A 26,808-nucleotide genomic window follows, 5' to 3' on the forward strand; every position below is an offset into this window, starting at 1 on the left:
CTGCATAATAATATATCATAGACAAGGAGTTTAGGAACTTCTGCAATTGTCTTTTGTCTGTGACTTCAGCATTATGTCTTTTTCTAAAGTGCAGAACTTCACATTTCTATTAAGAAACCCTCATTATTTTGCATCATACCTGTTGATTATTTTGCCATCTTCCTGAGTCCTCTTGTAAATGGTGATGTAGCATTCGTTTATAGGTTCTACTCCCTTTAACAGTGACTGTCTGCTTCACCTAAGCACTAAGGCACGAGGAGAGAAATAAAATACACACAGCTGTCATTCTGAAGAACCTGTAGCAGTATGTTCATTGTTCAGGGGTTCCTGGCAGTTCTGTGAATGCATTTCATAAATAATTTTAGATACATAAAGTACATGAGAAAAGCAACATTTTAAGTTCCCGGATGTAAAGTCCTGCTGTGGTGCATACTTTGAGAAGTATAGAATAGGCAATGCTGCGTATCTACGCAAGTGGAGTGTATTTACAGTACTAAAACACAGAGGCATCATGTGTAGCAGCTATTTTATTGTTGTTCAGGTACAAGTTATCAAACATGCTAACATTTAATTTGCTGTTAAATTATTTAGTTTTTCTATGTTTTACTTGCTTTACTTGCTTTACTTCTTTCGCCTTTAGGCCCCTTTCACACTGGGGTGGTTTGCAGGTGCTATTGTGCTAAAAATAGTGCCTGTAAATCGACCTAAAACTGCTGCTGCTGTGTGTCCAGTGTGAAAGCCCTCGAGCGGTGCGCTGGCAGGAGGGAAAAAAAACTCCTGTAAACAGCATCTTTGTAGCGGTGAAGGAGCGGTGTATAAAAATAAAAATAGCATCGTTTTACCGCCGACGCCCCCACCACCCCAGTGTGAAAGGGGCCTTAAGTTCACTTATACAGCAGTCACAGCTTAGAGAACCTCAAATACAGCAACATTTTTAGGTATATAACTATCCCTTAGACCCCTTTCACACTGGGGCGGTTTGCAGGTGCTATTGTGCTAAAAATACCGCCTGCAAACCGCCCCTAAACAGCCACTGCTGTGTCTCCAGTGTGAAAGCCCGGGGGCTTTCACACTGGAGCGGTGCGCTAGCAGGACGGGAAAAAAAGTCCTGCTAGCATCATCTTCGGAGCGGTGAAGGAGCAGTGTATACACCGCTCCTTCACCGCTCCTGCCCATTGAAATCAAAGGGACAGCAAGGCTATACCGCCGGCAAAGCACCTCTGCAGGGGCGCTTTGCGGTGGCTTTTAACCCTTTCTCAGCCGCTAGCAGGGGGTAAAACTGCCCCGCTAGCGGCCGAGTACAGCCGCTAAAACTATGGTAAGGCGCCGCTAATAATAGCGGCGCTTTACCGCCGACACACCTCCCGCCCCAGTGTGAAAGGGGCCTAATAACGATGGGATTTAAAAGAGAGCCTTAGTAACTTGCCTTGTGTGGAAGGATGTCTGATAACTAATATATATTTCTTACCACCACTTGTCTAAATCACAATTACAAAGCTGATTTCCAGGCAAACTGCTAAATGCCAAAGAAATTCATAGAAGCGGTTTTAGCTGCAGAATGATTGTATTTCTGTCCATCCACTTCTGAGATTTACACAGCTCTGCTCATAGGACAGCTTTGTCTAGCTGGGGAGGGGGTCTGATCTTTCTCTGCTGCAGTTTTACTTTCACTTTGGAGAGAGCTTTGCACCTTTTGAGGTTTACACAGTAATGCCCCGTACACACGGTCGGACTTTGTTTGGACATTCCGACAACAAAATCCTAGCATTTTTTCTGACGGATGTTGGCTCAAACTTGTCTTGCATACACACGGTCACACAAAGTTGTTGGAAAATCTGATCGTTCTAAACACGGTGACGTAAAACACGTACGTCGGGACTATAAACGGGGCAGTGGCCAATAGCTTTCATCTCTTTATTTATTCTGAGCATGCGTGGCACTTTGTGCGTCGGATTTGTGTACACACGATCGGAATTTCCGACAACGGATTTTGTTGTCGGAAAATTTTATATCCTGCTCTCAAACTTTGTGTGTCGGAAAATCCGATGGAAAATGTGTGATGGAGCCTACACACGGTCAGAATTTCCGACAACAAGGTCCTATCACACATTTTCCATCGGAAAATCTGACCGTGTGTACAGGGCATGAGACTGCAGCATTGCCCATGTCCTTTTACTTGGAGATCAGACTAGTTAACAGTTTGTCCAGGACAAATATTTTAAGTGAGTGGTGAAAAATAAAGTGAATATTCTACATTCTTCATCTACTAAAGAGCAGTATGTAGTTTGAAGTTGTGAATGGCACTTACAGTGGCGTTTGAATATAGAGGCAGATATAATACAGCAATGTACAATAATACAGAAATTCAAAAGTATAAGGCCTACAAAATACAGTAATTGTGTTGTTCAGGCTGCTCTAAACTGATGCTTGAAAGTAAACTCTTTGCAGTGCCTTCATACTCCTTGTATTTCTTTGACTGAGCAAGAATTGTTATAGGTGACGTGTTCTTGTATTTACAATCTGTGTGGCATCTGCCGCTTTCATTGTGCCTTCAGAAGAGGGCACATGTCTCCATGTTCATGAGGAGATTAAAGAGATTAATTCCCAAAGCAAAATAGAAGCTTAGGGAAAGAGGTAGTGCTGAACAGATAAGTAATGGCAACTTGTATACATTAATAAAAAGGACAATACTATGTGTTTTTTTTTTTTTTAATGTCTTTGAGTGTCCTCACTTTCAAAAAAAAGGATTCTTTTATGATAGTCAAATTGCAAAATCTAATTGTTAAAATCACTTGGTCCATAGTAGCCGGTCCAGATAAATAAAGTTTATTTAACCAACGACTGAACACTTACTTCAGATCCTAGTTCCTTGCTCTTAAGAGAGCTGAAAAATGTTGTATTTTTTTTTTTTTTCAGAATCATACTTGCCTAGATGAATGCAGCATGAGTCCAATGCTGCATCTGTCCCCTGCCGACTCTAGGACTGGGAACTGAATGATCAAATACCGTCGATCGCTCGGTTCTCAGGGCTTCATGAGCAGAAAGCTGATGACTGTCAGTCACCACTGTCCCCCCCCCCCCCCCCCATTCACTGGAGCACTGGGCTTTTGAGGGGGTGGGAGTGGCCTGCTTAGGCTCTCAGAGACTCACTAAGAGGCTGAGCCCGGGTGCGCATCCAGGTATGTGGGCAGATCCCGACTTCAATGTCACAATCTTGCCCAAGCCTGTCTGTGACGTCAGCAGGCTTCAGCCCACTGTCAGCTGAAGACGGGTCACAGGAGTGCAGAATGACCTGCACTCCTGTGATCCACAGGAGGAGTACAGCCAAACGAGTTTTGGCTGTACTTCTCCTTTTACCAGTTTCGGACTGCTCACCACATATATACTGCGGCAGGGTGGTCCGGCTGAGCAAAATCACGTAGGGGTACGTGCACAAGATCCAGGGGGTGTGTGCACTGCTAGAGTGTCGATCCTTTGGAAGAAAGAAAGAACTATGTAAACGAGGCAGACCGCTGTTCTTTCTATGTAAACAAGGAAGACTGCTGTTCCGTCAGAGTGTAAAAGAGAGATCTGTGTTTCAGCTAAGCTGAAACACAGATCTCTTTTCCTCAAGTGCATCTGTCTCCCACACAGTTGGAAATCGCTCCCTAGGACACACTTAACCCCTTGATCGCCCCTGTTATTAACCCCTTCCCTGCCAGTGTCATTTATACAGTGAGAGTGTTTGTTTTTGTTTTTTTTTAGCACTGATTACTGTATTAGTGTCAGTGGTCCCCAAAAAGTTTCACTTGGTGTCAAATTTGTCTGCCGCAATGTCACAGTCCTGCTAAAAATCGCTGATCCCCACCATTACTAGTAAAAACAATAATTTAAAAAAAAAGTCCATAAAACTATCTCATAGTTTGTAGACATCTTTTGCGCAAACCAATCAATATACACTTATTGGGATTTTTTTTTACCAATAATATGTAGCAGAATACATATTGGCCTAAATTGATAAAGAAATTAGATTTTTTTTTTTAATTTTTTTTTGGTCGAATCGCCAAAAGAAAGCCTTTACTATGCAAATGCCACAAAGTATCCCGCTCACAACCCTCAAACCTTTTGGCACAAAGTCATTTGGAGTGATGAGACCAAAATTGAGCTTTTTGGGCACAACCATAAACACAACGTTTGGAGAGGAGTCAATTGTTGGCAAGATGAATGCAGTATCTTATAAAAAAAAAAAAATACTGGAGGAACATTTGCATTCATCAGCCAGGGAGCTGCGCATGGGACGTACTTGGACATTCCAACATGACGATGATCCAAAACACAAGGCCAAGTCGACCTGTCATTGGCTACAGCAGAATAAAGTGAAGGTTCTGGAGTGGCCATCTCAGTCTCCTGACCTCAATATCATTAAGCCACTCTGGGGAGATCTCAAACGTGCAGTTCATGCAAGACAGCCCAAGAATTTACAGGAACTGGAGGCTTTTTGCCAAGAGGAATGGGCAGCTTTACCATCTGAGAAGATAAAGCGCCTCATCCACAAATACCACAAAAGAATTCAAGCTGTCATTGATATTAAAGGGGGCAATATACGGTATTAACTGGGGTATGTAAACTTTTGATCAGGGTCATTTGGGTAGTTTATGTTGTCATTGTGATTTAAAAAGAGTAAACACAGTTGATTGATAATAAAATGGCTTCAGCCAAACGCTAACCATGAGTGAAAGAAAAGTTTTTGTGTCATCATTTATATTTTCTGAAAAATGGCCAAGAAATCATAAATTCTGCCAGGGTATGTAAACTTATGAGCACAACTGTATGTATTACTTAACTTTTATAATTATTTAAGATAATTTCTAAATGAACAGGTACATAGCAGAAATGTAAAAATCACTATAGTTCATAGGGGGGTGTGTATAGGTGCAAGAGATTAAGTTGTTAAGGCCCCTTTCACACTTGTGCGACTTGTCCTGCAACTTGGGACTGTAAAGTCGCATGACAAGTCGTACGCCATGATTATCTGTGCGACTTCAAAGTAGTTCCTGCACTACTTTGGTCCTACTTTGAGGCGACTTGAGGTCCCAACATTACACAGGCATTGCTTCAAGTCGTGGCAAAATCGCGCAACTTTCAGGTCGCACAAGTGTGAAAGGGGCCTAAAGTATAACTAAAGGCCAAACTTTTATTTTTTTTAGCTTTGGATAGAATGGTGAGAGATTAAAACCACTTTTTTTTTTTTTTTATTGCTGTCTGTGTCCCCGTTAGGGAGATGTAGTCTCTCTAATTGTCCTGATCATCAGTGTCGCCAAGAATAAAATTGAGGGTAAAGTCAACATTTTGAATTGCCACCAGGGGAAACATAAAGGGAAAATCTTTTAATAGGGATACTTGTTTCTGTGTCAACTGAAACGTTTTTCCTTAGATTTGCTTTATTTGTTCCCCAAATTCGCAAAATGTAAAAAAAAAAAAAAACTGATATTTTGCATTTTGTTCCTGTGGAAACTAGGGTGTGTTCTCTGGTTGTTTTAAACAGTCAGCATTGTTCTAATAATTGTGGTCCTTTTATCTTTACTGACAACATATTATGCAGATGAGATTCTTCCCTTGCAAATTGAGGTGTGCATTGTTCTAATGTTTGCTCTTTTTGCCTTGCAGCAGCGGATTCTGCTAGTGATGGTGGTAAGAACATTCATTACTATGCTATTTATTAAACTATCAATGAAAAATTAGTAAAAATGTGTTTTTTCACTTTGTATATTTCATATATTTCATCTATGCATGAGAGGATGGGTATGAATAATCTTTCTATATAATCAGGGTTATGCAAAGCAAATGTACAGCAAAACCGAATCGAACAGCGTCACGGGATTATTATTTGTAACTCTTATAAAACCTGATAATTAGGAGACACATTTTTTTTTCACAGTGGGTTTCCCTGGTGTTCGCAACTAGTAGTCTTTGTTTCCTGTATGTACAGTGCACCCAGAAAGTATTTACAGCGCTTCACTTTTCCCACATTTTGTTATGTTACAGCCTTATTCCAAAATCGATTAAATTCATTATTTTCCCTTAAAATTCTACAAACAATACCCCATAATGACAACGTGAAAGAAGTTTGTTGGAAATCTTTGCAAATTTATTAAAAGTCAACAAAAAAAATCACATGTACATAAGTATTCACAGCCTTTGCCATAACATTTAAAATTGAGCTCAGGTGCATCCTGTTTTCACTGATCATCCCTGAGATGCATCCACCTGTGGAATTCAGTTGATTGAACATGATTTGGAAAGGCACACACCTGTCTATATAAGGTCCCACAGTTAACAGTGCATGTCAGAGCACAAACCAAGCCATGAAGTCCAAGGAATTGTTTGTAGACCTCCGAGACAGGATTGTATCAAGGCACAGATCTGGGGGAAGGGTACAGAAACATTTTTGCAGAATTGAAAGTCCCAATGAGCCCAGTGACCTCCATCATCCGTAAATGGAAGAAGTTTGGAACCACCAGGCCTCTTCCTAGAATGGGCCATCCGGCCAAACTGAGCGATCGGGGGAGAAGGGCCTTAGTCAGGGAGGTGACCAAGAACCGATTAGTCACTCTGACTGAGCTCCAGTGTTTCTCTGTGGAGAGAGGAGAACCTTTTTAGAAGGACCATCTCTGCAGCACTCCACCAATCAGGCCTGAAACATGTTTATATCTGCTGTCTGTCACTGTGTCTTTTATGGAGAATCAATAAATTTTGAAGATTTTAAAGAGCAAGCAAGGAGTTGCGGACCATCTTTTCTCATGATTGCTAGTACAGCTGTGCGACTGCCTTTGCGCACCCAGGTAGCTCTGAAAAAATTTTCTAATCTTATTGGGTAGTAGCACCCTACCTCTGCTCTATTTTATGGACTGTATGGTAGAGTGACCACTCCTTAGTAAAAGGCACATGACAGCCTGCCTGGAGTTTGCCAAAAGGTATCTGAATGACTCTCAGACCATGAGAAACAAAAATGTACATACGTTCTTGATGAAAACCTGCTCCAGAGCGCTCTGGACCTCAGACTGGGGTGAAGGTTCATCTTTCAACAGGACAATGACCCTAAGCACATAGCCAATATAACAAAGGAGTGGCTATGGGACAACTGTGAATGTCCTTGTGTGGCCCAGCCAGAGCCCAGATTGAAAATCTCTAGAGAGATCTGAGAATGGCTGTGCACCGACACTCTCCATCCAAATTGATGGAGCTTGAGAGTTCCTGCAAAGTAGAATGGGAGAAACTGTCCAAAAATAGGTGGGCCAAGCTTGTAGCATCATACTCAAAAAGACTTGAGGCTGCAATTGGTGCCAAAGGTGCATCAACAAAGTATTGAGTAAAGGCTGTGAATACTTATGTACATGTGATTTTTTTTTTTTTTTTTTTTTTTTAATCATCGTTTTTTTATCTTTAATCTCTAAAAAACCCATTAGTACACCCCTTACAAAACACTAGCATGCTTATGCTTGCCCCACTCCAGCCACAAACATATTGCCCTTACTTGCTTTATGTAATCATTACTGAACTGTAGACACATGCCCATTATTATATATTATACACACTGTACTCTGCTGTAATTCAGTATTAGAAATATTCCTCCTCATGCAGCTTTGAGATCTTTCTAACAGCAATCGGTGCAGTGCTGCCTTACTAATCCATAACACAATAATGGTGGAACCCTCTAATGTATGGAAATCTTAATGATCTTCAATATTACCACAATACCGGTCTCTGTGATATGTAACATCACATAAAATACACATCACACTGAAAATAAGACATAAAAAAAGACTGCAAACTTTGCAGGGATGGTGGAAACTTCTAAAGATATTTGACAGTGGACGGTGTTAGTAAAGCAGTGGACAGTGTAGCTTATCAGTGCCCATCAGTGCCATCTCACCGGTGCAGTCTCACCAGTGCCCATCAGTGCAGTCTCACCAGTGCCCATCAGTGCAGTCTCACCAGTGCCCATCAGTGCAGTCTCACCAGTGCCCATCAGTGCTGTCTCACCAGTGCAGCATATCAGTGTGGTCTCACTAGTGCCCACCAGTGCAGCTTATCAGTGCGCTCTCACCAGTGCCCATCAGTGCAGCTTATCAGTGCGGTCTCACCAGTGCAGCTTATCAGTGCCCACCAGTGCGGTCTCACCAGTGCAGCTTATCAGTACAGCATATCAGTGCCCATCAGTGCAGTCTCACCAGTGCAGCTTATCAGTGTCCACCATTGCAGCTTATCAGTGCCCATCAGTGCAGAGTGGGGATCAATGACAGAAGTCATCCGCATGACAGAGCCCAGATCTCGGGCTGACAGGTGTTGTATGTGAAAACATGGATCGATGTAACCCCCTGCCTGCCGGACCGGCATTGTGATAATTCCAATGGCGGTACGGGAGGCAGGAAGTTACAGCGATCAGCGGTGTTACGAACAGGAAGTCACAGGGCAATAATGTTTTTCAGCAAGATCAGCAGCAGAAAACTTCTTTCACGTTGTCATTATGGGGTATTGTTTGTAGAATTTTGATGAAAATAATGAATTTAATCCATTTTGGAATAAGGCTGTAACATAAAAAAAGTGGTAAAAGTGAAGCTCTGTGAATATTTTCCGTGATCAGTGGGGGTTATAATCCGTTGACACATTTTGTGACCTAGTTTTTATTTTATTTAGAGGGAAGAGACACAGAGGCAAAGAATACTGAAGATGAAGCTTCTGATGGGCGAACAAACCTCTCTGCTCAAAGGTAATGGCGTACTACATAAAAAATTGATTTTTTTCTGGTCTTCTGCTGTGTGTCTGAGTTTATTATAAAAATTAAATTAAGAGATATGGTACAAGTACACCAAAGATGTCCAAATTAGCATCCAGACAGTTTATTAAAATGATTACCATAAAGTAGTGACGTTTCAAAGCCACACAGGACCCCTTCTTCAGCCATGTGTAAAAAAAAAAAAAAAAAAAAAAAAAGGGTCACCTGCACAAAGAAGGGGTCCTGCGTGGCCCTGAAACCTCACTATAAGCTGGAGTGTTTTTTTTTTTTCATTAAACTGATTGGATGTTTTTTTGGAGATCCTTGGTGTGCTGGCAACATATTTCTTGATCTTCTCTTTACCTTGTAGCCATTTCCAGGAACGTGTGATTTGGGCATAATTTTCTGGACCTGAATTTTATTTTAAGTATACAGCCTGAGTGTAATAGGTCTTGTGTGCTAAAATTGAAGCAAAGGAAAATAGGGATGTTGGTAACATGCATTAAGCCAGCATTTCTCAATATTTTTTAAATTGCACCTTTTGTATGCAAAATCCTGAGGCACTCCAGTTTAAACTGTTAGAAACCTAAATGTTACTTATTAATGAGAAACTTAAGCCCGGGAATGATGCACACAACTGCCTTCATGAAATTAACTTCACATCAAAAGCCCCCCCATAACATCAGAGTCACACCTAATATATTATGGTCTCCCATCACAAGTCTTCTGATCACTTCAGTGCCCCACTCTTGATTCTAGCAGTGCAACAAAGGTTGGAAGGTGGAGCAGGTCTGGAGAAACCAAACTTCCGTCCTCTCCTGAATACTGGGGGCAGTCCTGCATGTCGCCTGCCCTGGATCAGCATCATTGGGTTGCTAACACCATAGCAAGGAATTATGCCATGAATACTGCCCTAAATTATCAATTGTTGATATGGTGCTGGTGGCCCGCTTGGCTACTCCATGGTAACTCATGACACCGATCCACGGCATACTGGGTGCTGGTAAGCTGTCATGTTTAGCGTGTGCCAGGAAATAAAAGCAAATACCACATGTGGCTTGCCAGTTAAAACTGAAAAAAACATTAAATCATGTTTGACTTGTGTTCTATGACTGACATGGGTATTTATGAGATGTGGTACATGAGAAAGTGTGATTATCATCAGCTGCAGTTAACCGGGTACTGGCTCTCCGTTTGCCTACACTCAGATTGGTCACAGAAGTATGAGTATTTGTATGTGGAGGCAGCTTTTTTGGCCTATTACATATACAGTCACTGCTTCATGCTTAATAGTACTTCCAAATGATTGTAAAGTCTGTTAGTTTGCTAAAAGTGTTAAAAAAAAAAAAAAAAAAGTTTTTTTTTTTTTAGACTTTATACATGACTAGTTAATCTTATTTTGGAACTAATTTAGTGCTTGCTGATTGTACTGCTTGATTTACAGATGGTAGAGTTAGAATTTACAAGTCTGTTTTGCACTATGTGACCAAGTGCCGATATAAGTACAACCCCTTTTAGTTGGGCAATTTTCCTTAAAACTTCTGCGTTGTCATGAGCCCTTTTAATTCATGCCTTTTCTTTCTCGAACATCACGGGACACAGAGCCTCAGTAATTACTGATGGGTTATATAGGTATCACTGGTGATTGGACACTGGCACACCCTATCAGGAAGTTCAACCACCTATATAATCCCTCCCCCTTGCAGGGATACCTCAGTTTTTACGCCAGTGTCTTAGGTGATGGACGTGTAAAGATGTCCTGTGCTGAGCTCCAAAGGGAATATCCTAAGATCCTATACTGGGGCAAGCCAGGCGAACCGGATCCATTCAAAGTGTCTTTTCATGGCCGAATTGAATGGTACCCGGGCCTCGTGTCCGAAGAAATGAGGTTTTACCCGTAATGCTTCTCTTTTTAGAGAGCTGGACCCCGCAGATCAGAAAATGGCTTTAAACTTCCTAATTTCTGGCGAGGTGCTTTACGGTCCCAGAACTGTTGGATCCCCCTATTCGTAGGGGGCCCCAGTCTCTGACGGTTTTTTCAAACGGAGCCCACCGTGAGAGGTGAAGATTGGGTCTGTGTAAACAGCACCCTGCAGCTGGATAAGGTAAGAGGAGATTCCACAGAATTTTTGAGTTCTAGTGGCTTTTCTCCTTTAAGGTAAATGCATGCTATGCCTATTGTGACCACCGGGGGCTGCCAAGAGCACAAACCTGCACATGCTGACTGTTTGTCTCAGTGTTTTCATCGCTGTTCATGTCCCAGCGTCTCAAGCCGGCTGCAAAAAGGTAAGATGGGGGGGGATTTCTCATGTTTGAATGTCCCCCCCCAGGCTAGAGAGGGGCCACAGGGGTCTAGAAAGTGGTTATACCACCCGGGCTCTGCGGCCTAATGGCCACCATCACTGAAGATGGCCGTTTAGGCAGATCTTGTTACCAGCCTCCCTCCCTCCCCCCCCCATCCCCAGCCTTTCTCCAGAAGCATGACAGGAGAGTCGGCCAGCGCAGGAAGCACTCGTTTTTTTTTTTTTCAAAACTCGAGGGGGGGCGGTAGAGGAGGGGGCGGGACGTCAGCACAGGTGCTTAGACTCCCACTCAGGCCAGCTGCAGGCTATTAAAGGCACTCTGTACAGGTGCACACAGCCTTCTGAGAGACACAGAGCTGACGGTCGCATGTAAGGTGAGACACAGGCATTCTCCTAGGCAGCATTTACTGAAGTAACACCAGACTGAGCATTGGGTAGCAAGGCTTTTAGCCAGACTACATCGCTCAGCGGGCAGTGTTCATTTGTATACCTCACACCTTGTTGCTTTGCACTATGGGTAGAAGAGGTTCAAGCACCCCAGGAACCAGAGACACTAGGGGATCTCGTTCAGGTTCTGAGGGCCCCCTGTCGGCAGCATCCTCACCCCTAAAGATGGGCCAGGGACGGCTAGCCAGGGAGAGCCATCGGGGTCAGGGGCTACACCTGCTTCTGGCACTTCAGCCCCTGTATATATTACACAAGAGGTTTTTTCCTCAACCATTAATGGTCTAGAGGAAAGATTAATGGCCGTGATTACGTCTTCACTCAGTGGAAGAAAACGCACTAGGCTTTCCTCTGTTCCCCAAGACCCTCAGACAGAGGAGCTCTGGGATAAAGGAGATGAATCCCTTTCAGAGGATCGGGATGGGACGGATGATTCCTCTTCGGAGGAATCAGGTGGAGAGGGACGCTCTGCGACTTCCCAAGAGGAGAAAGTCTTAGTGCAGATCCTTACTGGATTGGTCCCCTCCACATTTAAGTTGCCCATACCTGAAACTGCTAAAGAATCCTCTTCTGCTTTGGGGTCACTGAAACCTTTCCAAGCAGCACATGCTTTTCCTGTTCATACTTTACTTGAAAAGCTCATTTATTCTGAGTGGGATCACCCAGAAAAACGTTTTTTTCCGCCGAGAAAGTTTTCAACACTTTATCCGATGGAAGAAAAGTTTATTAAAATGTGGGGAATACCGGCTATTGATGCCGCCATTTCCTCCGTAAATAATAGCCTGACTTGTCCTGTAGACAATGCTCAGATGCTCAGGGATCCTGTAGATAAAAGGATTGAATCCCTATTGAAGGATGTTTTCCCCTTAGCAGGATCAGTGGCCCAACCTGCAGTAGCAGCGATTGGAGTCTGTCAATACTTAAGAGACCATGTTAAGCAGGTCATCAAAGTATTACCTGAACAGCAGGCCCAGGGGTTTGCTAACCTTCCAGCGGCCTTATGCTTTGTGGTTGACGCCATTAGAGATTCTATCGTGCAAACCTCCCGTCTTTCACTGGGGTTGGTGCATATACGTAGAATCCTATGGTTGAAAAATTGGTCAGCCGAAGCACCATGTAAGAAGCTACTGGCTGGGTTTCCATTTCGTGGTGCAAGGTTGTTTGGAGAGGACTTGGATAACTATATCAAGAGAATCTCTTGTGGGAAAAGCACTCTCTTACCTGTCAAGAAGAAGAGTAAGCGTCCCTCTTTCAAACGGACTCTTTCCCCAGCGCCGGGGGCTTCAGCCTCCAGGCAGTCTCGACGGCCGCCTCCATCGGGGTCCAGAGACAAGAGTCAACCCCAGGGACAAAAGAAGTCCTGGGGAAAGAAGCCTACTAGGCAAAACACTAAGACCTCTGCATGAGGGGGCGCCCCCACTCACTCGAGTGGGGGGAAGACTGCGACAGTTCTCAGAGCTCTGGCAGGAGGACTTCCAGGACAGATGGGTAATCTCCACGGTAACCTTAGGGTACAAGCTGGAGTTTCAGGAATTCCCCTCTCCTCGGTTCCTCAGATCAGGTGTTCTCAGAGACCCAGAGAAAAAGCAGTCGCTCCTTCTAGCGTTAGAGCGACTTTTGTCGCAGGAGGTCATTATGATAGTTCCCGCAAAGGACCAGGGATTGGGCTTCTATTCCAACCTTTTTACGGTCCAAAAGCCAAATGGGGATGTCAGGCCCATTCTGGACTTAAGGGATCTGAACCGATTCCTAAGGATTCAATCCTTCCGCATGGAATCAATTCGAACAGTAGTTCCCACCCTGCAGGGAGGAGAATTTCTGGCATCAATAGACATCAGAGATGCATATCTGCATGTGCCCATTTTTCCTGCTCATCAGAAGTTTCTGCGCTTCGAGGTAGGAGGGCGCCATTTCCAGTTTGTGGCTCTGCCTTTCGGGATAGCCACTGCACCTCGAGTGTTCACAAAGATCTTGGCTCCTCCTCTGGCCAGATTAAGGGCTCAGGGTATAGCTGTCATAGCATACCTAGACGACCTGCTCTTGATAGACGGGTCGGTAGCCTCTTTGAATGGAAACTTGAGGACCACAGTCAGGTATCTAGAACACCTGGGTTGGATCCTCAACTTAGAAAAGTCTTTCCTAAAACCAGTAAGAAGACTGGAGTATTTAGGTCTGATTATAGATACAGGCCAGGAGAAAATATTTCTACCCCAGGCAAAGATCACTGCTTTGAGAGAGCTGATTCTGACAGTAAGGACCAAGAAGGGTCCCTCAGTCCGCCTTTGTATGAGGCTACTAGGGAAGATGGTGTCTTCATTCGAAGCAGTTCCCTATGCTCAGTTTCACTCAAGAATGCTGCAACACAGTATTCTGTCGACCTGGAACAGGAAAGTTCAGGCATTAGACTTTCCGATGCACCTGTCGCATGCGGTGCGTCAGAGCCTCAATTGGTGGCTCATACCCGAAAACCTGCAGAAGGGGAAATCCTTTCTACCGGTTACCTGGACGTTGGTAACAACAGATGCCAGTCTGTCAGGTTGGGGAGCAGTTCTGGAACAGGCTGCGGTCCAAGGGGTATGGTCCAAGACAGAGAGGACCTTACCCATCAACATTCTGGAGATCCGGGCGATACACCTAGCTCTAAAGGCCTGGACTATCAGGCTACAGGGTTGTCCGGTCAGGATCCAGTCCGACAATGCCACAGCAGTGGCTTATGTCAATCATCAGGGAGGCACCCGGAGCCGAGCTGCTCAAAAAGAGGTGAACCAGATCTTAGTCTGGGCAGAGATGCATGTGCCATGCATATCGGCAGTTTTCATCCCGGGAATAGAGAATTGGCAGGCGGACTATCTAAGTCGCCAGCAGTTACTTCCAGGGGAATGGTCTCTGCATCCCGACGTCATTTGGGCCATATGCCAAAGATGGGGGGGTTCCAGATGTAGATCTCTTTGCATCCCGATTCAACAAAAAGATAGACAGATTTGTGGCAAGGTCAAAGGATCCTCTTGCATGCGGGACGGATGCGTTGGTGATTCCGTGGCATCTGTTCTCACTGATTTACGCATTCCCGCCTATTCTGCTACTACCACGACTCCTTCGCAGGATCAGGCAGGAAAAGGAGTCGGTGCTTCTGGTGGCCCCCGCTTGGCCCAGAAGGACTTGGTATGCAGAAATAGTAAGGATGACAGTAGGTTCCCCGTGGACACTACCGGAACGCCCAGACCTGTTATCTCAAGGTCCAGTGTTCCATCCTGCCTTACAAACGCTAAATTTGACGGTTTGGCTATTGAGACCCACGTTCTGAAGAGTCGTGGGCTCTCAGGTCCTGTCATATCTACCTTGATTAATGCAAGGAAGCCAGCTTCCAGGATGATTTATCATAGAGTCTGGAAAGCTTATATAACCTGGTGTGAATCCAGAGGTTGGCATCCCAGGAAATATGTCATATGTAGAATTCTTGATTTTCTACAATTAGGATTAGAGATGAAGCTGGCCTTGAGTACCATCAAGGGCCAGGTCTCTGCTTTATCAGTATTATTTCAGCGGCCACTTGCTTCGCATTCTTTGGTCCGAAACTTTATGCAGGGGGTGATGCGTCTTAGTCCTCCGGTTAAAGCGCCCCTAAACCCCTGGGACTTGAACTTGGTCCTGGCTGTGTTACAGAAACAGCCTTTTGAACCAATAAGTCAGATTCCTTTGGTCTTGCTGACAAGGAAGTTAATTTTTCTGGTGGCCATCTCTTCTGCTAGAAGAGTATCAGAATTAGCAGCTCTTTCCTGTAAGGAGCCTTATTTGATTATACACAAGGATAGAGTGGTACTAGGTTTCTGATTTTCATTTAAACCAAGACATTGTTCTACCTTCCTTTTTTCCAGATCCCTGTTCTCCGGAAGAGAGATCTCTACATTCGTTGGATGTAGTAAGAGCAGTTAAGGCCTATCTAGGGGCAACTGCTCAGATCCGCAGGACGAATGTTTTGTTTGTACTGACAGAGGGTCCCAATAGAGGACAGGCAGCGTCAAAAGCTACCATTTCTAAATGGATTCGACAGTTGATCATTCAAGCTTACGGTTTGAAACAGAAGGTTCCCCCGTTTCAGATCAAGGCACATTCCACAAGGGCTATTGGTGCTTCTTGGGCAGTGCATCACCAGGCCTCTATGGCTCAAATCTGCAAGGCCGCAACCTGGTCTTCAGTTCATACATTCACCAGATTCTATCAGGTGGATGTGAGAAGGCATGAGGATATCGCCTTTGGGCGTAGTGTGCTGCAGGCAGCGGTACAGGGTCCTCAGGTCTGATTGCACCCTACTTGGTCGTGGTTCCCCCCCCTCAGGTAGCATTGCTCTGGGACATCCCATCAGTAATTACTGAGGCTCTGTGTCCCGTGATGTTCGAGAAAGAAAATAGGATTTTTTTAAAACAGCTTACCTGTAAAATCCTTTTCTTTCGAAGGACATCACGGGACACAGAGGTCCCGCCCCTCTTCTAATACACTATATTGCTTGGCTACAAAACTGAGGTATCCCTGTAAGGGGGAGGGATTATATAGGGGGTTGAACTTCCTGATAGGGTGTGCCAGTGTCCAATCACCAGTGATACCTATATAACCCATCAGTAATTACTGAGGCTCTGTGTCCCGTGATGTCCTTCGAAAGAAAAGGATTTTACAGGTAAGCTGTTTTAAAAAATCCTATTTTTCACTTCTTCCTCATACCAGTAGATTTTTGGGCACCTTACTAGAGCTTGGTTATTCTGCTAGACATCTATGTGCCTTTTTATTTTGAGCTTCCCTTGTTAAATTGTTCCTGAAAGGGATATGGTTATTTAAGACAGCAGGAATTGGATCTAAGCTTTTAGAATGTTATGTCTGCCGTTATTGTACATTGATCACTGTGCCAACTACTACATTTGGTGTGCTTACTGAAAATGCAATAGTTTCCCTATAATGCTAACGAACAGAATCAATGTGTCTCAGTATGCTAACTTATTGTCATACTATGTATTGCAGAAGAATCCCTCGACCTGGAAGTGCTCGACCAGCTCCACCAAGAGTAAAGAGGCAACCCAGCACAGACCTCATTGTCCCTGAAAGGTAAATTATTATTACAGGTATTTATATAGCTCTGACAATATGCGCAGCGCTTTACATATATATTGTACATTCACATCAGTCTTTGCCCACAAGGAGCTTACAATCTAAGGTCCCTAACTCACATTCATAAATACACATACTAGTACCAATTTAGACAGGAGCCAATTGCCCTACCAGCATGTTTTTGGAGTGTGCGAGAAAACCAGAGTACCCCACCCCAGAGGAAACCAACGCCAGGCGTAGAGAGAACATGCAGGTAGATTAAAAACCTTTTTTGAGTGAAATTAATTACTTTTGTTTGTTGTAAAAGCATAAAAGCAAAAAAATAAAAAAAATAACGAACATAGACGTACATCTCATGTCTGCCCTTGCTATGCTAAGTGTAGAAGAGCACAGCAGTAACACAGTAGTGCTACAATATCAAAGCTATAGAAATGCTTTACCCTTACAATCTTATCAACTGAGTTCTATGATTCAATCTTCTCAACTTCTCAAGTTCTATGACATCTTGCAAAACCGGTTTAAATTAAATTAATCACAGTATAAACATTACAAGAGAGCATTGCAAAGCGGATTACAGCATGATGCATGTTAACCACTTGCCGACTGCCTGCCGTCGATTGATGGAAGCAGATTGGCACTCCTGCGCAAAACACCTTAGCTGTACGGCGGGCGCTTTAAGGAGTATAGGGCGCGTGCCGCTGGCGAGACGTAGGAGCTCATGCACGGCGGCCCCGATGGCGGCTGGCTATTCGCGATTGCTCCTGAGAAGGAGAGAGCCGAGATATATCAATGTAAACAGACAGATCTCTGTTCTGTCAGGGGTGAGGAGAGCGATCTGTTGTTCCTAATGCTTAGGAACAATGATCAATCTCTTCATCCAGGCAGTCTCATCCCTCCACAGTTAGAATCACTCCTTAGGTAACACAATTAACCCCTTGATCGCCCCCTAGTGTTAACACCTTCCCTGGCAATGACATTTATACAGTAATCAGTGGCTATTTATAGCACTGATCGCTGTATAAATGTCAATGGTCCCAAAATAGTGTCAAAAGTGTCCAATCTGTCTGCCATAATGTCGCAGTCCTGATAAAAATCGCAGGTCGTCACCATTACTAGTAAAATAATAATAATAAAAATGTCATAAATCTATCCCCCATTTTGTAGACGCTATAACTTTTGCGCAAACTAATCAATATATGCTCGTTGTGGTTTTTTGTTTTTTTGTTTTGTTTTTTTTTTAACCAAAAATATGTAAAAGAATACATATCGGCCTAAACTGAGGAAGAAATTTGTTTTTTTTATATATTTTATGGGGATATTTATTATAGCAAAAAGTAAAACATATTGCTTTTTTTTTTTCAAAATAGTCCTTTTGTTTATAGCGCAAAAAAAAAAAAAATGCAGAGGTGATCAAATACCACCAAAAGAAAGCTTTATTTGTGGGGAAAAAAAGGATGTCAATTTTGTTTGGGTACAGGGTTGCACGACTGCGCAGTTGTCAGGTAAAGCAACGCAGCCCCCATATTGCAAAACATGGCCCGGTCAGGAAGGGGGTAAATTCTTCCGGGGCTGAAGTGGTTAAACTATAACACAACCCGCTGATAATGAGTAAAGGTGTAAGCCGATACAATGCTGTAGCCCTATGTAATATTTAATGGTTTCCTCTAGCTATTTGCCGACCGCCTAACTGGGAAAATATTTCATTACTTTGATGTTCAATATTGGGGTTATAGCTGTACATAGATGCCATAACCCAGTGTTAAATTTTCCTCAGGCGATGCTCTTGATTAGCCACTGGATCACTTTTAGAAGCAGTGGGGGGGGGGTCGCCCCCCTTTCCTCCTGACGATTTCCGGTGGTTCTTGGGCTTGCCTGGCTGATTGGGAAGCCTGAGAACCAATCCGGTGCTGACGGCTGACCACAGAGATGAGCAGAGGAAAGATGGCCTCCACTCATTTCTATGGCTTAGGAGGACTGGAGCAAAGTCATGATGTCCCTTCCGGTTCACGGCCGATGTAAACAAGGCCGTTTTTCTTTTTTTTTTTTTTTTTACCACTTAAGGACACTTGTTATATATATTAGAATGTATGTGTGTGTGTGTTTTTAGCAAAGACTCTAGAGAATAAAATGGCGGTCGCTGCAATATTTTATGTCACGCGGTATTTGCGCAGTGGTCTTTCAAACTCAATTTTTTGGGAAAAAATACACTACACCGAATTTAAAAAAAACTAAACTGTAAAGTTAGCCAACTTTTTTTGAATATTGTGAAAGATGATGTTACGCCAAGTAAATAGATGCCTAACATGTTACGGTTTAAAATTGCGCACACTCGTGGAATGGCGACAAACTACGGAACCTCCATAGGACATTAAGTTTAGGCAAAGAAAAGTGTATTCGGCTCAGGTGTCATTCAGCAATTTAGAACATTTTTAGGATGTACATACACAATTAGGTGGAGCTTGGTTTAAATTAGAGGCAGAACTTAAAGTGATTGTAAAGGCCTTTTTTTTTTTTTTCCGCTTCCCGACCAACCTCCGCAGTTATACTGCGGCAGGTTGGCTCCCCTGCACGAGCCGTCGTAGCTATACGTCGGCTCGCAGGGTTGGGATAGCAGGTGCGCGCCCGCTGTACTACGGGGGTGCCGACGCTCATGGCCTACGGTCGTGACCAAGAGACACAGAACAGGGACGAGTGTGTGTAAACACACACTTCCCTGTTTTGTTCTGACAGGAGTGACAGATCGTGTGTTTCATGGTTAGCTAGGAACCACGATCCGTCACTTCCTCTAGTCAGTGCCCTCCCCCTTCAGTTAGAATCACCTCCCAGGGAACACAGTTAACCCCTAGATCGCCCCCTAGTATTAACCCCTTCACTGCCAGTGACATTTTTACAGTAATCAATGCATTTTTATAGTCACGATAAAAATCGCAGATCGCCGCTATTACTTGTAAAAAGAAAAAAAAGTAATAATAAAAAAGCTCTAAATCTAACCCCTATTTTGTAGATGCTATAACTTTTGTGCAAACCAATCAATATACACTTTTTAATTTTTCAATATACTGATTTATTTATTTATTTTTTTTTTACCAAAAATATGTTGAAGAATACATATCGTCTTAAACTGAGAAAAAATATGCTTTTTTTTACAAAAAAAAATGGGGATATTTATTATAGCAAAAAGTACAAAATAATGCATTTTTTTCCAAATTGTCATTCTTGTTTTGTTTATAGCGCAACAAATAAAAACTGCAGAAGCGATCAAATACCACCAAAAGAAAACACTATTTGTGGGGAAAAAAAGGACGTCAATTTTATTTGTGTACAACGTCGCACGACCGGACAATTGTCAGTTAAAGCGACGCAGTGCCGAATCGCAAAAAGTGCTCTGGTCAGGAAGGGGCTAAATTCTACTGGGGCTGAAGTGGTTAAATAACAAACATGTTATACTTGCCTCCACTGTGCAGCTCGTTTTGCACAGAGTGGCCCCAAAACCTTCTCTTCTGGGGTCCCCCGGCGGCTCTTGCGGCTCCTCCCCACATCAGATAACCCCCTAGAAAAGCGATCTCCCGGGGGATTACCTTGCGGGTGTGCTCCCGAGTCCAGCATTTGACGTCCATAGCCGCCGAATGCAGGACTCTGCCCCGCCCCCCGGCACACGCGTCATTGGATTTGATTGATAGCAGCAGGAGCCAATGGCTTTGCAGCTATCAATCTATCCAATCAAGAGCTGAGAACCCTGGGCAGAGAGATGGCGTGTCCCCGTGGGTGAAGTTCGAGGGCTCGGGTAAGTAAAACGGGGGGGCTGGGGGGCCGGTCACTGACAGATGTTCTTTCACCTTAATGCATAGAATGCATTAAGGTGAAAAAACACATAGGTTTACAACCTCTTTAACAGAGAAAAATTCACTGCCTGTTTAACCGAAGGGCTTCTATACCAAAATGACTGTAATTTGTTAATTGTATGTTGTTAATACATTTTATTTTATTTTTTTTTTCAATTTGAAGCTCTGTGGTGCAGTGGGAACGCTCGAAACCTAACACCAAGTGCAAAAAAAAGTGGGCACACAAAAGTGAAGCACACAGAAAAATGCACATAGTGTACATATGGCCCTCCTCTGAAGAGAAAGAACCCTAGCCCTGATTCCCCATGGCGCAAGGCCTCTGACAGAGACTGGGGTACTCGTGGTCCAGCAAAGTAAAACCAGGCAGACCCCATTCCTCGGGAGGCCAGCCGAAGCAAGGCCTACCCAAGTACTAGGTGGGGCTCCCCTGAAGAGAGTCCCCATGAGGGGGAGAACCTGACCAAAAGGCCATGTGTCCTCCCCTCTCAAGACTTTCAGGGCAACTCAAAGGACTTACACCATAGTCGGGGTGAGTCAGGTGCAAACATGTTGTGCAAAAATGACAAACACACAAATTTTAAAAGGGTAAGGGCTAATTGCTTTGTACCAGTGTTTTATACAATGGTGGGTCCTTTGGCAGGTATAAAAGTTGCTCCAGTTCTAGCCAAAAGGCCTGGCCCAGGAGGCAGGTGTGAAAAAGTGTGCAATAGTGCAGCGACCTTGGTTGCATGTCACTCCAGGGGCACATACACTGCAGGCTTCTCTCAGGCCTGCCCCTCGCCAGACCAGAGCAGCACCATCCCTACCAGAAAGGCAAGAGAAAAAGGGTTTTGGGATTTTAAATGAGGCATGTGCATGTACATAATTAAATGAGAAATATCTAATTATAAACAGGTTACATGTCATGATTCCCTTTGGGAACAGCATGTACCCATTGAATTATTGATTTCAATTGTATAATTCCAATTAATTAAATACAATTAATAAATGCAATACACAGTATAATATATACTGTATCCTATAAATGATATATAATACATATTCCCCACAAAGAAGGACATAATAAATACTAATAATCATAATCATATTGACATATTTAATTTTAATAATTGATAAACACGATTGATACAGACAAAAGCAATTAATAGATTGATACAAATACAGGTCCAGTGATTGTAATCGTCATGATAACTATGAACATACAATAAAATTAGCAGAATTCATGATTTTAAGACAAGCTTGGTAACAGCCACTCATGAGGAGTAAGATGCATAGACTTTGGCTACAGGCTAAGATAGAGAAATAAATAAATCAAGTCTAAGAGGGTGTACCATATGTCAGTAAAATTCCATTCTCTCACTGATCAGTCAACTCCGGTCATGTTGATTAGAAGACAGATTTATTACAAATGTATCGATACATAGGGGTGGGCTCTGTACACAGCAAGGAGTTCCAGCAGAGTCACACACGAACCCTTTTACACATGTCATTTTATAGCAGTATTTGGCAAGCTGCCATTGGCTAAGGCACACTGGTGACTCATGGTGCATTGTCAGCTTTATTGTCAAATCCAGCGGGTCTTTACACAATATTTCCTATTATGGTAAACTTTTGCTAGTTCTTTAAATTTTATTGTAGGTGTTGGTCGGAACTAAGCAGATTGCATAAACAATAAGTCAGCGCCATTTTAGCTAGAAAAAAGCATATAAGGAACAAGGCAAATGTTGATATCACTTGTAATTCTTTACATATTTCTTATCATTCCCTCCTCTGATATCTATATTTGCTTTCTCAATTTATTACTTCAGTGCAGATCTGTTCCACAACTGGGTTTTCAGACCTTAGGAAGTCCTTGACCTTGGCAAGTCCAGTCCATCTCCCAAACCAACCTTCAAGCCAATTTGTGAATGGATCATCAGTACCTGAGTTTTCCGCTAATTCATTCGATAAAGCTGTCAATCCTTCGAGAGCTCTAGTCACGGTTCCTCCAGGAGCTGTATTGTTAGAAATAAAGATGCAACACATACCACCAAACATTTTACAGACCCCTCCTCTTTCTGCTAGGACCGTATCTAATGCCATCCTATTCTGCCATGCCATCAGAGAGGTAGGGGCTAATTGCTCTGTCAATCCCTTAACTGCATCCCTGGTGTAGTTTACAAACCTTTGTTGGTTGTAGTATATATAGTTAATCCAGTCAACATTTTTTGTTTACTGTCACCCACCAGAGGAGAGACTCATATCCAGCTGCCTATTGGTTCCTAGCCTTAAACTCGCTCGGCACTCCACGCGGAACCCCAATCTCATCTATATAGATCTGGGGGTCAAAAGACCCCGCAGGAGAGGTGTCCCTTCTGCTCCTCCGGTGACCCTTCTTCCAAGGGGACTCTGACAGTAAGCGCAGAGGCATTGCCAGCTGTACCAGTGCACAAACCCCTCAGGAATTGGCTGGGATGCTCGCTCTGAGCCTCTTGTCTCCGCATAACCACCAGACGTCCGCCCTCTGAGTGTCGTGCTCAACCCAGTTGTCACCCTCTCCCTTTACTATTTTGTTAATCCTCTCCATGCAGTAGTCATCTGGTAAAGACCCCAAACTTTGCCACTCTCATTCCCCGGAAGTGCAAAACAAGTCAAGTTATCAGGGTATGCCGTGACAGCAGGGGGTATCTGAGGTCTCTGAACCTGGGGAAACAATAAACTTAATGTGTGACAGGGAGTGTTGGTGTCAGGTTTGTATGTTTTTTGATATAGCTTTAGCATACACCCTAAACCATCTGGATCTATATTGTTATTTAAGGGAAAAAGCACTGTAGCCAGCTGGGGTCTGGCCCCTGCACAGACCAAGCAGTTCTCTTTTTTAAGGATGTTAGCAGTATAGATTAACCATTCAAGCCATTCATTCTTACCCTGGTATCCTGTTTCTAATGTAATAGCTTCTTCCACTGTGAGATTGGTGAATCTCACTGTGGGTCCTAATACCTCTACTTTAAATTGGCCCTCATTATCTAATTCTTTCTTCTTGTTTGTCTCATTCTTTGGTTTGCCTTCAAGAAAGAAATTTCCCAAAGGATCAGTTCCTGATATCCAGGCTCCTACACGGTATAACCTCTGATCTTCTAATTTTGGGTCCTTCAGGGAAATCAATAATATATTGCAATTCTTTGATTCTGTACAGGGAGAGTGGGCCGCTTTAGTTATGGTTAATCTATTCTTTAAATCTCCTGCTGCTGGGATCTCATATCCCCAATCCTGGGCTGCAGTTGTCCACATGACTGAATCCCAAGTAGTACACCCGGTAGTTCCAGCCAGGTAGCACACGTATTTATCTGCCCAGGTCAGCTTACTTTTTTCTACCTTATCTCCACAATCTGTCATCCTGCAGAAATCCACCTGTATAGTACTGGTGGTTCCTTCAACAAAGGTGAGGTTCAATGCTCTTTCTGTCTCTTCCCAATTGATTGGTTCCACTATCCTCCCGTGTCTCCTACCTCCCCGTATAGAGGCCTCTCCTAGAGTCACCAGTGCTCCCACTAGAAACAAAATCCCTACCATCCTATCTGAAGTGAGGGGGGCCTAAATAGGGCCTTTTCTTCACCAAGGTTGAGACAAGCAGACCTTTTATCTGCCTCCCTTTTGTATTTAGACTTTCCCCCTCCTTTAGTCTTTCTGTCCCTACTCTGCCTATGTTTACCTTTTTACAGTGGGATTGGTGAATCCAGATACTCATTTCAGCAATTCTTACTGCAGTGGGAGTAGTAAGGAGTACTTAATATGGCCCGTCCCACTTAGGGGAGTGCCAATGCTTCTTTTTGATCACCATGATGAGCACCCGATTTGTACTTTGTCTTCTCCTATGGGCTCTCCTTCTGGAATGGAACACTCTTGGTTAATTTGTTTCTGTTTTAATAACCTTGACATGTATTCTGCTAAGGTTCTCTCCCCTTCCTCTGTGTGGGTTTCATTTGGTAATAAAGGTATTTTATAAGGTCTAACATACATCATTTCAAATGGACTCAGCCCCTCCTTAGTGGGCGTGATGTGCATGCTTAAAATAGCTAGTGGGAGACAGTACATCCAATTTTTTCCTGTCTCCTCCATAGCCTTTTCAAGCTTGCGCTTCAATATCCAATTATGTCTTTCTACGAGCCCTGCTGACTGAGGGTGATATGCACAGTGATTCTTTACTTCTATACCCATCACTTCTGTTAGGTGTTTTATGATCTGATTTCCAAAATGTGAACCATTATCACTATAAATCTTCTCTGGTATCCCAAATTGTGAAATGATATCTTTTAGTAAGGCTTTGGATACTGTTAAGGCGTCAGCACTTCCTGTGGGGAATATCTCTACCCATGTGGTCAATGCATCAATGATTTCCAAACAATATTTCTTCCTTTTCACATTTGTCTAATTCAATAAAATCCATGCAAATGTGTTGGAATGGATATTGCGGTGTGGAGAACTTCCCTTTCCGTGGTCTTATGCCTCCCTGAGCGTTGTGTCTTGCACATATAATGCATTGATAACAAAAAGTTTTTTTTAGTAGTTTGTGAAGCCATAGGCTGTACATACCTTATTTAACATCTCAGTCATCCCCCTGTTTGACACATGAGTTACTCCATGTGTCAATACTGCTGCATACCTAAATAAGGATTTTGGCAATACCAGCTTTCCTTCAGGTGATGTGTAGATGTTATCTATTATTGTGCAACCTTTTGTTTTCCGATATTGTTTCTCCCCAGGGGATACATTCTGCTGTATATCAGTAAGGACTTTATGATCTATCTCTATGATTTCCTGTTCTGTCATGTGTCTCTTCTGCATATCCAGTTACACTTGTACCATCTGGATTTTTCGTACTGGAGCCATCAACAAAAAGTGTCATTTCAGGGTTAGATAATGGTACATCTTTCCAATCACTTCATGGCAGTACCTTTTCAGCGATGGCAGCAGTACAGTCATGTTTATGACCATCAGTAGGAAGTGGTATTAGTGTGGATGGGTTTAATGTAGTACATATCTGTATTGTTAAGTGAGGTTGTGTCAAAAGTATTGTCATACAGGAAAGGTGTTGTGCTGGGCTCAAATGTATGGACCAACGGGGCGCGGTCAGTATTGAATACTCAGAAATCCAAGCTCTACAAAAGTTTGTCATGCCCAAAAAAGACATCATTTGTTTCTTTGTTTCTGGCTTCGGCACCTGGTGGAGGGCTCAAATTCTCTCCTCATCCAGGTGTCGACCTTCTTTTGAGATATTATACCCTAAGTATTTGACCTGCTGTTGCCACAAATGGAGTTTAGTTTTATTTACCTTATGCCCTTGGTATAACTGCCTGGTTAACAGCTTGTAAATCCTGTACCATTCTCCAGCCTGTGGAAGGCGGAGCCTTCTTAACAGGAAAAAGAGGGGTATTGCAGGGGCTATACCCTCCTCTGCTTCCTTCTTAAGGGGGTATCTCCTTCATCACCTTGCACAAAAAAACTTTACTTTCACATTTTTTTTTCCTTGAGTTTAGAATACAAGACTGGTAATTCTACTCTCGAACTTTGCCAAAATCTATATAAAACAGCAAACAAAGTCCAAACTCTCCAAACAGGAAATAAACATACATATATATATATATATATAACAACGTATACCTTTACCTTATTTACTACAAAGTACAGTTGGTCAAAACAAACATTCTTAACGTTCTGATCAGAATTTTTTTTTTTTACACACACTCACACAAAAGAGGAAGTGCACTTAGGTGTCCGTGGGGGGGGGGTGGGGCGAGGAGCGAGTGAGTTTTTTTTTAACCACAAGTTTGCAGCCAGACAGATCATAAAGCAGGCCTTTTATTAACCTGTAAACCACCAGACTAGCAACCCTTGGATCACAGAAAAGCAAAAATTTCAATTAGCAGTTATGTTAAATATGAGGAGGAAAGAGTGAGAGTTAGTCTCATGATTTAACAAATGCAGCAAAAGGAACAGTGCAGGAAATGTTGCTCTTGAGAGAAAAAGAGAAAAACAATCGATCTATGGGGGAAGTGTTTCTGATCAAGTTAGATTGATTCCTGCTCATACATTCACTTCCTGTTTGTCCCAACCACCACTCAGTTAGAAAAAAAACCTGAAATGGCCACTGTGACTCTCTGTAATCTATCCAGATTACTTGTAATCACTATTCACAACAATTATCAATCATCTATCAGTACCTTACATTTTTTGTAATCTGTCTCGGACAGCGGGCTACGTCTATTTACCATAGGCAACGTCCCCAAGTGCCTCTGTCTTCGGCCCCTGTGTCACCTAGATCTTTTACGATCAATAAAATGCCGGCATACTCAATAAAAACCCAAATCACCTCGAGTAGAAGAGAAAA

The 26,808-nt window shown here is 43.1% G+C and overlaps 1 protein-coding gene across 1 annotated transcript in view; it reads left to right on the plus strand.

The window, feature by feature from the left end:
* Window positions 1-26,808, plus strand: part of TRAF3IP1 (TRAF3 interacting protein 1) — an 86,545-nt gene that overhangs the window by 22,266 nt on the left and 37,471 nt on the right. Inside the window, 3 exon segments of the mRNA XM_073633679.1 lie at window positions 5,647-5,670; window positions 8,677-8,749; window positions 16,513-16,596. Of these exon segments, the coding sequence (XP_073489780.1) occupies window positions 5,647-5,670; window positions 8,677-8,749; window positions 16,513-16,596 (181 nt within the window).

Source organism: Aquarana catesbeiana, linkage group LG06, assembly GCF_042186555.1.
Source record: "Aquarana catesbeiana isolate 2022-GZ linkage group LG06, ASM4218655v1, whole genome shotgun sequence".
NCBI lineage: Eukaryota > Metazoa > Chordata > Amphibia > Anura > Ranidae > Aquarana > Aquarana catesbeiana.